Here is a 12,500-nt window from a genome sequence, read left to right as displayed (position 1 = left end):
GCCAGTCTACTTGCTTGAGTTGCTGTCATTCCCAGCCATTCACATATATCTTGTTCCCAGCTTCTTGTTGGTCTACCTCTTCCTCTCTTGCCGTCTACCCTTGTCTGCAGAATGTGCTTTTCTAATGATTCGTGGCGAGTCGTGTGGCCAAAATAGTTTAGTTTCAATTTCTTTACAGTTTGAAGAAGAATTGGTGATTTTATTCCGATCCTTCTCAGGACTTCTTTGTTTGTTTGTTTTTCAGTCCATGATATTCTGAGTATTTTTCTGTAGCATGCCATTTCAAAAGCTGTGATCTTTGTGCTCTCTGCTTTGCTGATAGTCCATGCTTCGCATCCATATGTTGCAGTTGGGAAAACAACACTTTTGAGGATTTTGATTTTTGTTTGAATGCACTGCCCTTTCCAGATATTATTCATCTTTTCTAGCTTTGATCTTGCCATTGCTAGTCTCCTCCTTATCTCTGGGGCCGATTTCCCGTTGTACTCAATCCTGGCTCCAAGATATTCAAAATTCTTTACTCTTTCTATTTCTTCTCCATTGATTTTTATGATGGCATCTGTTTTGCATTTGTCAGTATTCATGATTTTGGTCTTCTTTATATTCAGCTTAAGGCCTTTGGTCTCGCTATGTTCCTTTACAGATGTTATTAGATTCTCTAGTCCCCCCGGTGTTGTGGACAATAGTGCAGTGTCGTCTGCGTACCTCAGATCTTTTATGGGTAGACCTTGCATTTTAGGTTCGTTGTAATTACTTCTCCTGACATCGTTTTCCACATCTCGCATTATACCTTCAGTGTAAATGCTGAACAAATGGGGTGATAGAATACACCCCTGTCTTACTCCTTTTGTAACTTTGAACCATTCTGTTGTTCCGCTTTCTAGTTGTACCGCTGATTGTTGGTTCTCATAGAGGGATCTTATCAGGTTTCTAATTCTAGGATCAAAGTTCATCTCCAGGAGAGTTTCCCATAGTTTCTCATGATTAACACAATCAAAAGCTTTCGAATAGTCTATAAAACAAGTGTGGAGGCCAGAATTTACTTCTCGATGCTTCTGAATAATTTGTCGCAAATTGAATATGTGGTCTCTTGTCCCTCTGTTTTTTCTAAAACCTGCCTGGGTGTTACTGACTTCTTCTTCCAGTTTACGTTCAATCCTGTTCATGATAATTTTTAGAAGGATTTTGCTTGCATGACTGATGAGTGATATTGTTCGGTAGTTGGAGCATAGTTGTAAGTCTCCTTTCTTAGGCAATGGTATAAAAATTGCTCTCCTCCAATCTGAGGGCCAAATTTCTTTCTCCCAAATTTTCGTACAAAGTCTTAGATATACTTCAACTCCTTCATCTTCGCTTGCTTTTATCATCTCAGCTTGAATGTTGTCACAACCTGGACTTTTCCCATCTTTAAGTGATTTAATTGCCCATTCTATTTCAGATTTTAGAGGTGGTAAGCTAGATTCTTCGTTTTCATTTTGCATGTTGTTTTGCAAAGGTTGGATTTCGTTTATTTGGTCTTCTGTGTACATATCTTCACAATATCTTTTCCACCTATTTGCTATGTCTTCTGCTTCTGTGAGGGGTTTACCTTGCTCATCTTTTATCACCCCTATTCGTGATTGAAAACTTTTTGTGATGGTTTTTATTTCATCATACATTTCCCTGGTCTTGTTTTCTCTCTGAAGGTCTTCTATTTTTCTGCATTTTCTCATGAGATATTCTTTCTTATCCGTTCTGCACAGCTTTTTCACTTCCTTAGCTATCTCTTTGTATACATTGCTATGAGTGCCATGAGTCGTCTTTGCGTCTTTCCTCTCTTTGATTTTGTTTAGTGTATTTTCACTCATCCATGGTTGTTTTTTGCCCCGTTTTTTAGGAAGGTGTTTTTCAGCGGATTCCAAGTATATTTTCCTTGTCTCATTTGCGATCTCATCCGGTTCCTTTTCCTCGATATCTTGAAGTAGCAGTTGGAAACGATTCTTTACTTCAATCGCAAATTCTTCATTGATACTGTCAACTTCGTATCTAATAGGTCTTGTAACTTTTTTCTTCATTTTAAGCTTCAGTTTCAGTTTTGATATCAAAAGTTCGTGGTCTGTGTCACAGTCTGCTTTTGGTTTGGTCGTGACGTCTTGAATTATGGTGTTCCATCTTTTTTCAATCATGATGTAATCAATTTGGTTTTTTGTTCTTCCATCTGGCGATGTCCACGTAAATAGTCTTCTTGGATGTTTTTTGAACATGGTGTTTTTTATTGCAAGTTGATTTGCCAGTGCAAAATCTATGAGTGTCTCGCCTCTTTCGTTTCTTTCCCCTAGTCCAGATATTCCAATGATTCCATCTTCTTCACTGTTCTTTTTTCGTCCTACCTTGGCATTAAAGTCACCAGCGATTATTAATATGTCCTGTTTATCTTTGTTGTCCACTTCCTTTTGTAGGGCATCATAGAAATTCTCTATTGCTTCTTCATTTGCAGCAGTTGTTGGTGCGTAAACTTGAATAAACGTGATGTTTTTAGCTTGACCTTGGAGTCTAATGCTAACAATGCGATCACTCACTGGTTTGTATCCAATGAGGCTGTTGACTGTTGTTTTTGCGAGATAGATTGCCACACCGCTTTGTCCAGATTTTTCCCTTCCTGAGTAAATTATCCTTCCTCCGCAGCTGGTTGTGAAATGTCCACTTCCAGCCCATCTGTGTTCCGACAGTCCCAGAATGTCTATTTTGTTTTCTTCTGCTTCATTGATGATGGTGTTGAGTTTACCGGCTGCCATACTTCTTATGTTCCAAGTTCCTATGAGGTAGTTCCGCTTTAACCATGTATTCCGGTTCTTTCCAGGTCTGTACAGTCAGGCGTTATGCCTTCATCAACTAAGCTGGTACTCCCGCCGGCGTCAGGTTCTTCCCCAATACGCTTTGGAGACCAATCTAACTTGGGGTCTCATTACCAGGTCTCATATCGATTATTTGTTTTGCTTTTCTTCATTCAGGTTTCCGTGGCAGGTTTACTCACAGTAGTTTGCCATTGCTTTCTGTGAGAGAGCAGTGTCCTTACAGGACGTGTGTCCCAGCCATTGTATCCATAGGATATCCTCTGCCTAGCACATTGAAGAAGAGACCAGTTCTGAAGCTCCTTCAGCTGCTCTCCATCCTCATCCATCGCCTGCCTGGCGCGACTTCACGTAACCCTGTTCGGGGGGGGCATTGCGGGTACTCGGTCTTGCCCAAGGACCTCCCGCAGGCTAGTGGAGGGAAGGAGACGCCTTACTACTCCTATTGACAGATCTCAATCTGCCCCACTACCCGAAATGACCTAAATGTCACTAAATGTGTCACAAGCGCCATTCCTCTTCTCACTCGTTGAATCGCAAATTGGGTTGATGTTTTGTGATGATACGTGAAAATGACTTACCATATTCTGATGAAATTTGAAACATAAATAGATGAAATGTGCATCTATAACCTTATTCACGGCAAAATCTCTGCACTTGATAGTTTTAGAAATATTTCACTGAAAAGAGCAAACATGTTTTTTAACAGGTTTCTACTAATCGCACGAGTTTTGCCGCTTGACATAATCTAAAATGACCTCTTTGCTAATTGTGTGCCAAATTTCAGACATATTTATTGATAAAAAAGCGTCGTAATTAATTTTTAAAAATAGCACAAACGAACTCGCCTGTCCCATATTTTGCCTTGAATTTGTGCGACTTCGCGATTGAAATGAGGTCCAATGAGTTGCATGCGATCGTCATTGCTAAAATGTGTCACAAGCAACATAAAACCTTGAAAACAAAACAAATTAGGTTCCAGGAGCCTAATAATAGGTCCCGAGAACTACAGAAACGACACACTTGTAAATAATGCAAGTAATTATAATAATAATATAATATAATAATAATAAAATAATAATAATAATAATAATATAATAATAATAATAATAATAATAATAATAATAATAATGATAATAATAATCTTTATTGTCCAAATAGGCAATTATTGTTAGGTTACAGCTCTTGTAAAAGGCGAAAAAAAGTAATTAAAATAGTGGTAATAATGATGATAATATTACTGATAGTAATGATGATAATAATAAAATAATAATATAATATAATAATAATATAATAATAATAATAATAATAATAATAATAATAATAATAATAATAATAATAATAATAATAATAATAAATAATAATGATAATAATAATAATGATAATAATAATAATAATAAAAATAAAAAAAAATAATAATAATAATAATAAAAGAAGAAGAAGAAGAAGAAGAAGAAGAAGAAGAAGAAGAAGAAGTAACGATATTATTATTATTCTTGTCATTTTCCAGATCATGGATACTCTAGCCAGTACAAATACCTGGAGCTACGAGGCGACCGAAAGCACCGCATTCTCTGTATTCAATGTAAGTACCAAATACCGTCATGGCTCCCCGTTCATGTTTGTTACTCGCAATAGGGAATGAGATTAGCGGAGGATTAGCGTCCCTTGATTGGACGTCACCTTACAGAGAGAACGTCAATTTGGTTTTGCGCACGCGTCTCTCTCGTCCTCGTTTTCGGTGAAGTGTCTCAAGCCGTTTTCACCGGAAGCGAGGACGAGAGACGCATGCGCACAACCAACATGACGTTCTTTATCTAATATCTTTTCTGTCGGTGACGTCCAATCAAGGGACGCTACTCTTCCGCTAATCTCATTCCCTATACAAGTATGAAATAACCATTTTAACATATTATTTTTCTCTCTACAGATGACTGCTAAAATAGTCCATAGACTTGTAATTGTGATTTTATGATATATAGTTATCGTATCTCTCCCCATCCCAGTCACCTTCCCCTCCCCCACCCCCTTTCCCCCCCCCCCCCCAAAAAAAAATAAATTTCAGAAACACTGTTCTGTAACATGCAACAACAAAAATTTTTTTTTTCTCTCCACACAAAATTGATAGAAAATAGATGAATAAATTATATATAATCTGCATAATTTATTTTTCTATTTTTGCATTTATTTATCTATGTTTAGTGTGTATGTGTATATATATTATATATATATATATATATATATATATATATATATATATATATATATATATATATATATATATATATATAAATAAGAAAAGGGAAGAAATAACCTGGCAAAGTGACGGCAAACTTTGGATGTTTCTCACTATTGAGGTTGAAAAGAGGAAAATAATAATAATAAGATAATTTTAAAAAAAATTATACAGGACAATTTATTATATTTTTTATTCTTTTATATTTATATATTTTTAAAAAAAATGGTTTTTGAAGAGTTTAAAGACGACGTGCACATATCAGCAGGTCTGATAACCGAATGCTGTTTTCGGCCTGATTTAATTAACATTGTTGTAAATGGATAATATTTTCATATTGGTTTGAGAGTATTCACATTACAAATTATGATGAGTCTTATAATATAACAATTTGGGTTACCAGACCTGCAAATAGGTACATGTCAGTTTAAGACATTAACAAAGAAGTTGAAAATACCGACTCTGGTTTTTCTATTTTGTTTATTAACTTAATCAGTCCTAGAGATTCTTGCTACTTTTCAAAATTGGAAAAAATGTATTTAAAATGAGCATGTACATATATAGATAGATTTATTCTACTGTCATTAACATACAAAAAAACCCCCTAAAAACATTAGCTTTGATTCTACGCCTATAATTGGTCTCAAAAAAATGTAATAAATAGGCATGGGGTAAAAAGTAACCCGGGGTAAACTACGGATATAGTCGGTGTTTGGGTTGAGTGAGTTAAATGTCCCCATATGGCGGTATTATGGACTTTCCAAAATGGAATTTTCTGTTCTTATTACACGATAGGATTTATATTGAATTAATGGGGGGGGGGGGGGGGCGTGGGAGTGGGGGGTGGAGGGGGATATATATATTATTTTTATATGTGTTTGAGTCATTGGTCACACTGCAAGATGTACTCAAAATAACTACAAAATAAAAAATGTTCACAGTTTTTTGAAAAATCCAACATCAAAATGTTACATTTTGTTCAGCTTGTTCAAGGTCTCTTCTTCTCTTCTTACTTCTTCTTCTTCTCTTCGTTCCCTCTCTTCTTCTTTCTTTCTTCTTTCTCTTCTTCTTCTTCTTCTCTTCTTTCTTCTTCTTCTTCTTCTTCTTCTTTTCTTCTTCTTCTTCTTCTTCTTCTTTTCTTCTTCTTCTTCTTCTTCTTCTTTTCTTCTCTTCTCTTCTCTTCTTCTCTCTTCTCTCTTCTTCTTCTTCTTCTTCTTCTTCTTCTTCTTCTTCTTCTTCTTCTCTTCTTCTTCTTCTTCTTCTTCTTTTTTTTCTTTTCTTCTTCTTCTTCTTCTTCTTCTTCTTCTTCTTCTTCTTTCTCTCTTCTTCTCTTCTTTCTTCTTCTTCTTTTTCTTCTTCTTTCTTCTTTTCTCTCTTCTTCTTCTTCTTCTTCTTCTTCTTCTTTCTTCTTCTTCTTCTTCTTCTCCTTCCTTCTTCTTCTTCCTTCTTCTTCTTCTTCTTCTTCTTCTTCTTTTCTTCTTCTTCTTCTTCTTCTTCTTCTTTTTCTTCTTCTTCTTTTCTTCTTCTTCTTCTTTTTCTTCTTCTTCTTCTTTCTTCTTCTTTCTTCTTCTTCTTCTTCTTCTCTTTCTCTCTTCTCTTCTTCTCTTTTCTTCTTCTTCTTCTTCTTCTTCTTCTTCTTCTTCTTCTCTTCTTCTTCTTCTTCTTCTTCTTCTTCTTCTTTCTTCTTCTTCTTCTTCTTCTTCTTTCTTCTTCTCTTCTTCTTCTCTCTTTCTTCTTCTTCTTCTTCTTTTCTTCTTCTTCTTCTTCTTCTTCTTCTTCTTCTTCTTCTTCTTCTTCTTCTTCTTTTCTTCTTCTTCTTCTTCTTCTTCTTCTTCTTCTTCTTCCTTCTTCTTCTTCTTCTTCTTCTTCTCTTCTTCTTCTTTCTTCTTTCTTCTTCTTCTTCTTTCTTCTTCTTCTTCTTCTTCTTCTTCTTTTCTTCTTCTTCTTCTTCTTCTTCTTCTCTTCTTCCTTCTTCTTTCTTCTCTCTTCTTCTTCTTCTTTCTTCTCTTCTTCTTCTTCTTCTTCTTCTTCTTCTTCTTCTTCTTCTTCTTCTTCTCTCTTCTTCTTCTTCTTCTTCTTCTTCTTCTTCTTCTTCTTCTTTTCTCTTCTTCTTCTTCTTCTTCTTCTTTCTTCTTCTTCTCTTCTTCCTTCTTCTCTTCTTCTTTTCTTCCTTCTTCTCTTCTTTCTTCTTCCTTCTTCTCTCTTCTTCTTCTTCTTCTTCTTCTTCTCTTCTTCTTTCTTCTTCTTCTTCTTCTTTCTTCTTCTTCTTCTTCCTCTTCTTCTTCTTCTTCTTCTTCTTCTTCTTCGTCTTCTTCGTCTTGTGGAAACCTCCAATAATGTCGAGGATCACTCCACAGTTTGTATGGTATTACATTGTAAACTTATTAAAACACTGCACATAATACTAAATAAATATATAATACGTAGATTAAAACGCTTTATATCTCTCTCTATCTTTATTATTCACTTTCCTTCATCACACGACATACTACTTTCATAACAGCGTGTTTACATTTTATAAGAAAATTCCGATCGTAGACAGCCACAAAAGAATATGTGATAGATGACTTGGTTGAATGGAAACCTGAATATAAATCTGAAAGCGAGTGTCATACCACAAGACCACATAGCCGCATAAATCTGTTCGTTTGCTCGTGGAAATTTCAAATTAAGCCTAAACTTATCGCGCTTTCGTTTTCAAAACAAACTCAGCTCTATGTAACCAATACATTTTTGATCCCCAATTTACCATAGTAGTAGTAGTAGTAGTAGTAGTAGTAGTAGTAGTAGTAGTAGTAGTAGTAGTAGTAGTAGTAGTAGTAGTAGTAGTAGTGGTAGTAGTAATAGTAATAGTAGTAGTAGTAGTAGTAGTAGTAGTAGTAGTAGTAGTAGTAGTAGTAGTAGTAGTAGTAGTAGTAGTAGTAGTAGTAAGCCTTGCAGTCCGAATGACGCTTGCTGAGAAATGTGTGATTCAATCATGGTCGATAAGTATAGCTGCTCTCTCCATCCATGTTAATGGTTTCCATTGGTCACGGTTCTGGGTCACAGTTTTGGGGCTGTCAAGATCTTGTTGTAACTTTAGTACGGTGGAATGCACTGCGATATTTCTTAGTTCTTCAGGGATTAATTCGGCCTCATCTGAATCCATAAATTTCTGATGTGTACCATAATATGTGATTGCAATTTCCCGTTCCTTCCCACAAATACTAACGTACCCACTTCTGATGATCTGTAACAAATCGCTGTTTTTCATTTTTACCACAAATCGTTTACTTCTAATATCGATGGGCGATTAAAATGTCCTCGAATTGTGGAAAAGTTTCGAACCTGAGACATCCAAGAAATATCGCATTAATTACTTTGTTGACATGCTGGAAGTCATTTAAATTTTAAGAAAATGATGCCCTTCCGCCACGGCATCATAAGATATCGTCGCCTCGGCATTCCGTGAAGGAATATATAGATAATTCATCAAACAAGATGTCTGATGTCAACAGGAATCACCCATGTTGTCCAATAAGTGAGCAAATTGGGGGAAAATAATCTTGCCCCCAAGGAAAAACAAAACAAAACGAAAGTGCCTGAATCGGGTCTCAAACCCGGGACCCTTCCAGGTCACAGCGCAATGCTTTAACCACTTGGCCACTTCAGCTCCGTTTTAACCAGTTGAGAATTGAGTTTAAAGTTTTCAGGCTATTTTATTATTTTTTAAAAAGTGTTTTATTTGGTGTGACCTCACTCCGTATTATTAAAATTTGCGTCTTGATTGATGACATGATAAAGCATTTCTACAGCCTTTTAGATTCATTTGTAGTTAGAGATCTGTTCTCTGGAAATGGTGTAGCTACTACTTGAATTAGAATTTTCAAACATTGGGTTTTTGTTTTTATAAGTCTTATTGTTTACATACTGTTGATATGTGTGAAACAGTCTGCTCCTATCTACTATTATAAGTGAGGTGTTCGGATGGTGTGAAAATGAAACGCAATCGGTTTCCAACAAAGGTTGGGTTTTTTTTTTCTCTAGGTTATGTAGTTGATAAGGTTATGTTTTTATCAGTTTTCTCGTTTTCTTGTTGGAATTGTTGATATTGTTAATGCATTTGTTGTTGTCGTCATTCTTGTTGTTTTTCTTGTTGTTTTCTTTCCTTCTTCTTCCTTTTCTTCTTCTTCTTCTTCTTCTTCTTCTTCTTCTTCTTCTTCTTCTTCTTCTTCTTCTTCTTCTTCTTCTTCTTCTTCTTCTTCTTCTTCTTCTTCTTCTTCTTCTTCTTCTTCTTCTTCTTCTTCTTCTTCTTCTTCTTCTTCTTCTTCTTCTTCTTCTTCTTCTTCTTCTTCTTCTTCTTCTTCTTCTTCTTCTTCTTCCTCTTTTCCTCATCCTCCTCCGCCTCCTTCTCCTTCGTCTTATAAACCCGGAAACAATTCATCTCTAAATGGCTACTAAGATATATATATATATATATATATATATATATATATATATATATATATATATATATATATATAAACATTTGAAATATAATTAAGATAGTTTGACTTCTACAACGTTGTTATCGAGCGTTGCTCTCATCAGGAACGCTCGATAACAACCTTTGTAGAAGTCAAACTATCTTAATCATATTTCAAATGTTTATAAATAGCTCCTTTTATACTAAAGCTGAGCACTATTATTTCATCGTTTTTGTTTTATAATTTATATTATATATATATATATATATATATATATATATATATATATATATATAATATATATATATATATATATATATATATATATATATATATATATATATATATAATATATATATATATATATATATATATATATATATATATAGAGAGAGAGAGAGAGAGAGAGAGAGAGAGATTTTGTTTCTGAAAATTAAAAAAAAAAGCTGTCATGTCTTAATTCTGTTCATTTTGGTTCATTTCGGCTTTAAAACTCAAGCTTTGCTCACCTGAGTCATTCCGATATAATGCCAGTTAGACATAGTGGGGTGGAAGAATCATCACATATTATTATGTTGGAGTTCAACCATCATCATTTTTATTCCTTCTTCTTCCTTTCATTTTTACCCCCAAATCATATACTTCTAATATCGATTGGCGATTAAAATGTCCTCAAATTGTGGAAAAGTTTCAAACCTGAGACTTCTTGAAATATCTTCTTTTTTTTTCTTATTTTAAATGTATTTCAACAATTTTGGAAATATCTTCTTTTTTTTTTTTAATTTTAAATGTATTTCAGCAATTTTGAAAATGAATCTTTGTTTTGTTTTGTTTTTTTCTTTACAAAATTAGAACTTCACAGTGTGTTCGTTAGCTGTTTTTTAATAGAAAAAAATATATACATAAGATCTATCTATCGCTTTATGTTTTGATTTGGACTTTTTATAAATTTTTCTTTGAAAAAAACTATGAAAATTTATTAAACATTTTATATCTTTTTTTTTTTTTTCCTATTTCTCTTTGAAAACCGCCAAAACACGGAACGAATAAAGTTAATAAACCTGGTTGTCTTAACCAATGCCATTGTAGCAAACGAAGCCACGCTGATAGCACCTGTACTAGAAGAAGCACAAATAGGTTAGAAAAGAAAGGTTATATTCTTTGATGTTGAAGACTTCTGTGTGGTTGAAAATGTGTAAATTATGGATGTCTACTACCAATCAATGATTGCCTCCATGTTAGTAGTACAACTGCTCTCGTATTCAAATGGGGCCATTTTATATTATAGTATTTCTTCATCGTATGGCATAATAGCAATGTTGACTGTAATTTTGATTAAATTCAACCTTATTATCGTCGTTTATTCCAAGTTGTTTTGTTTTTTTTCAATGTCTTAATCAATGCACAAACCTTTATCATCCTCATTATCAACTCTTTACAGTTTGAAACTGTTAGTCTTTCTACTAATACTATATTATCATTACCCACATGAGTTTGTCACGTTTTATTCTGATTTCGTGAAGAGCCAGTGTTACTAAGTTACCATGCGTCATTAGGAAGGAAATGACGTTACGACTGTTGAAGAGTATTTGTCTCTTCATTAACTTGGATTTTCCTCCTTGTTACGAACAACGAGATGCATTTTTATGTGTGAATTCGTCTCTTCATTAACTTGGATTTTCCTCCTTGTTACAAACAACGAGATGCATTTTTATGTGTGAATTCGTCTCTTCATTAACTTGGATTTTCCTCCTTGTTACAAACAACGAGATGCATTTTTATGTGTGAATTCGTCTCTTCATTAACTTGGATTTTCCTCCTTGTTACTAACAATCGTACACAGTTTTGCTTGTGAAGTCTTATCTTCATTCGGATGTCCTTTTTTGGGGTACAACTAACACAATGACACTCACGAAAGTCATTTCCTCATGAACTTGAATATTTCTCCTTCTTGTAACTTACATCGACAAACAGTTTGCTTGTTGTCCAAGTCTCAAGTCTCAAGTCCTCGCTAAATTCAGTTGAATGTTCTTTCTTTTTTTACAACTACGTGACGTCATCTCTTCAATAACTTGAATGTTTCACCTTATTTCGTACAATGGCAAAGAGTTTTGCTTGTGGCGTCTTCGCTTCTTTCAATTGGGTATTCCATTTTTGTTGTTGTTATGACTAACAATGGTAGCCGTGATGTCATCTCCTCATTAACTTGAATGCTTCACAACCTTATTAATTACAATGACAAAGAGTTTTGCTTGTGGCGTCTTCGCTTTATTCAATTGGGTGTTCTATTTTTGTTGTTGTTATGATAAACAATGGTAGCCGTGACGTCATCTCTTCATTACCTTCAATGTTTCTCATCCTTATTACGTACATTGACAAAGAGATTTGCTCGTGACATCGTCGCTTCATTCAATTTGATGTTCCATTTTTTTTGGTCATGACTAACAATGGTAGTCGTGACGTCATCTCTTCATTAACTTGAATGCTTCACATCCTTGTTAATTACAATGACAAAGAGTTTTGCTTGTGGCGTCTTCGCTTCATTCAATTGGGTATTCTATTGTTGTTGTTGTTATGATAAACAATGATAGCCGTGACGTCATCTCTTCATTAACTTCAATGCTTCACATTCTTGTTACTTACAATAATAGAGATTTGCTTGTGACATCTTCGCTTCATTCAATTGGATGTTCCATTTGTTTTTTGTTATGACTAACAATGATAGCCGTGAAGTCATCTCTTCATAAACTTGAATGCTTCACATCCTTGTTAATTACAATGACAAAGAGTTTTGCTTGTGACATCGTCGCTTCATTCAATTGGATGTTCCATTTTTTTTGTTATGACTAACAATGGTCGCCGTGACGTCATTTCTTGATTAACTTCAATGTTTCTCATCCTTATTACTTACAATAATAGAGTTTTGCGTGTGACTTCTATTTTTTGTTTGTTATGACTAACAATGGCAGCCGTGAAGTCATCTCTTCA

The 12,500-nt window shown here is 34.4% G+C and overlaps 1 protein-coding gene across 13 annotated transcripts in view; it reads left to right on the top strand.

Annotated features, from left to right (window-relative positions):
* The window catches only part of LOC144977557 (CD109 antigen-like), a gene marked incomplete at its 5' end in the record, with an annotated part of 81,146 nt that overhangs the window by 2,598 nt on the left and 66,048 nt on the right, over positions 1–12,500 (top strand). For all 13 annotated transcript variants that reach the window (XM_078922908.1, XM_078922904.1, XM_078922907.1 and 10 more), the window contains 1 exon segment: positions 4,342–4,416. In XM_078922908.1, coding sequence (XP_078779034.1) covers positions 4,342–4,416 — 75 coding nt within the window.

This window comes from Berghia stephanieae, chromosome 7, assembly GCF_034508935.2.
Source record: "Berghia stephanieae isolate SIO BIC M18660-M18661 chromosome 7, UCSD_Bste_1.3, whole genome shotgun sequence".
NCBI lineage: Eukaryota > Metazoa > Mollusca > Gastropoda > Nudibranchia > Aeolidiidae > Berghia > Berghia stephanieae.
The sequence above is the reverse complement of the archived record's forward strand: the minus strand, read 5'-3'. Positions and strand labels throughout refer to the sequence as shown.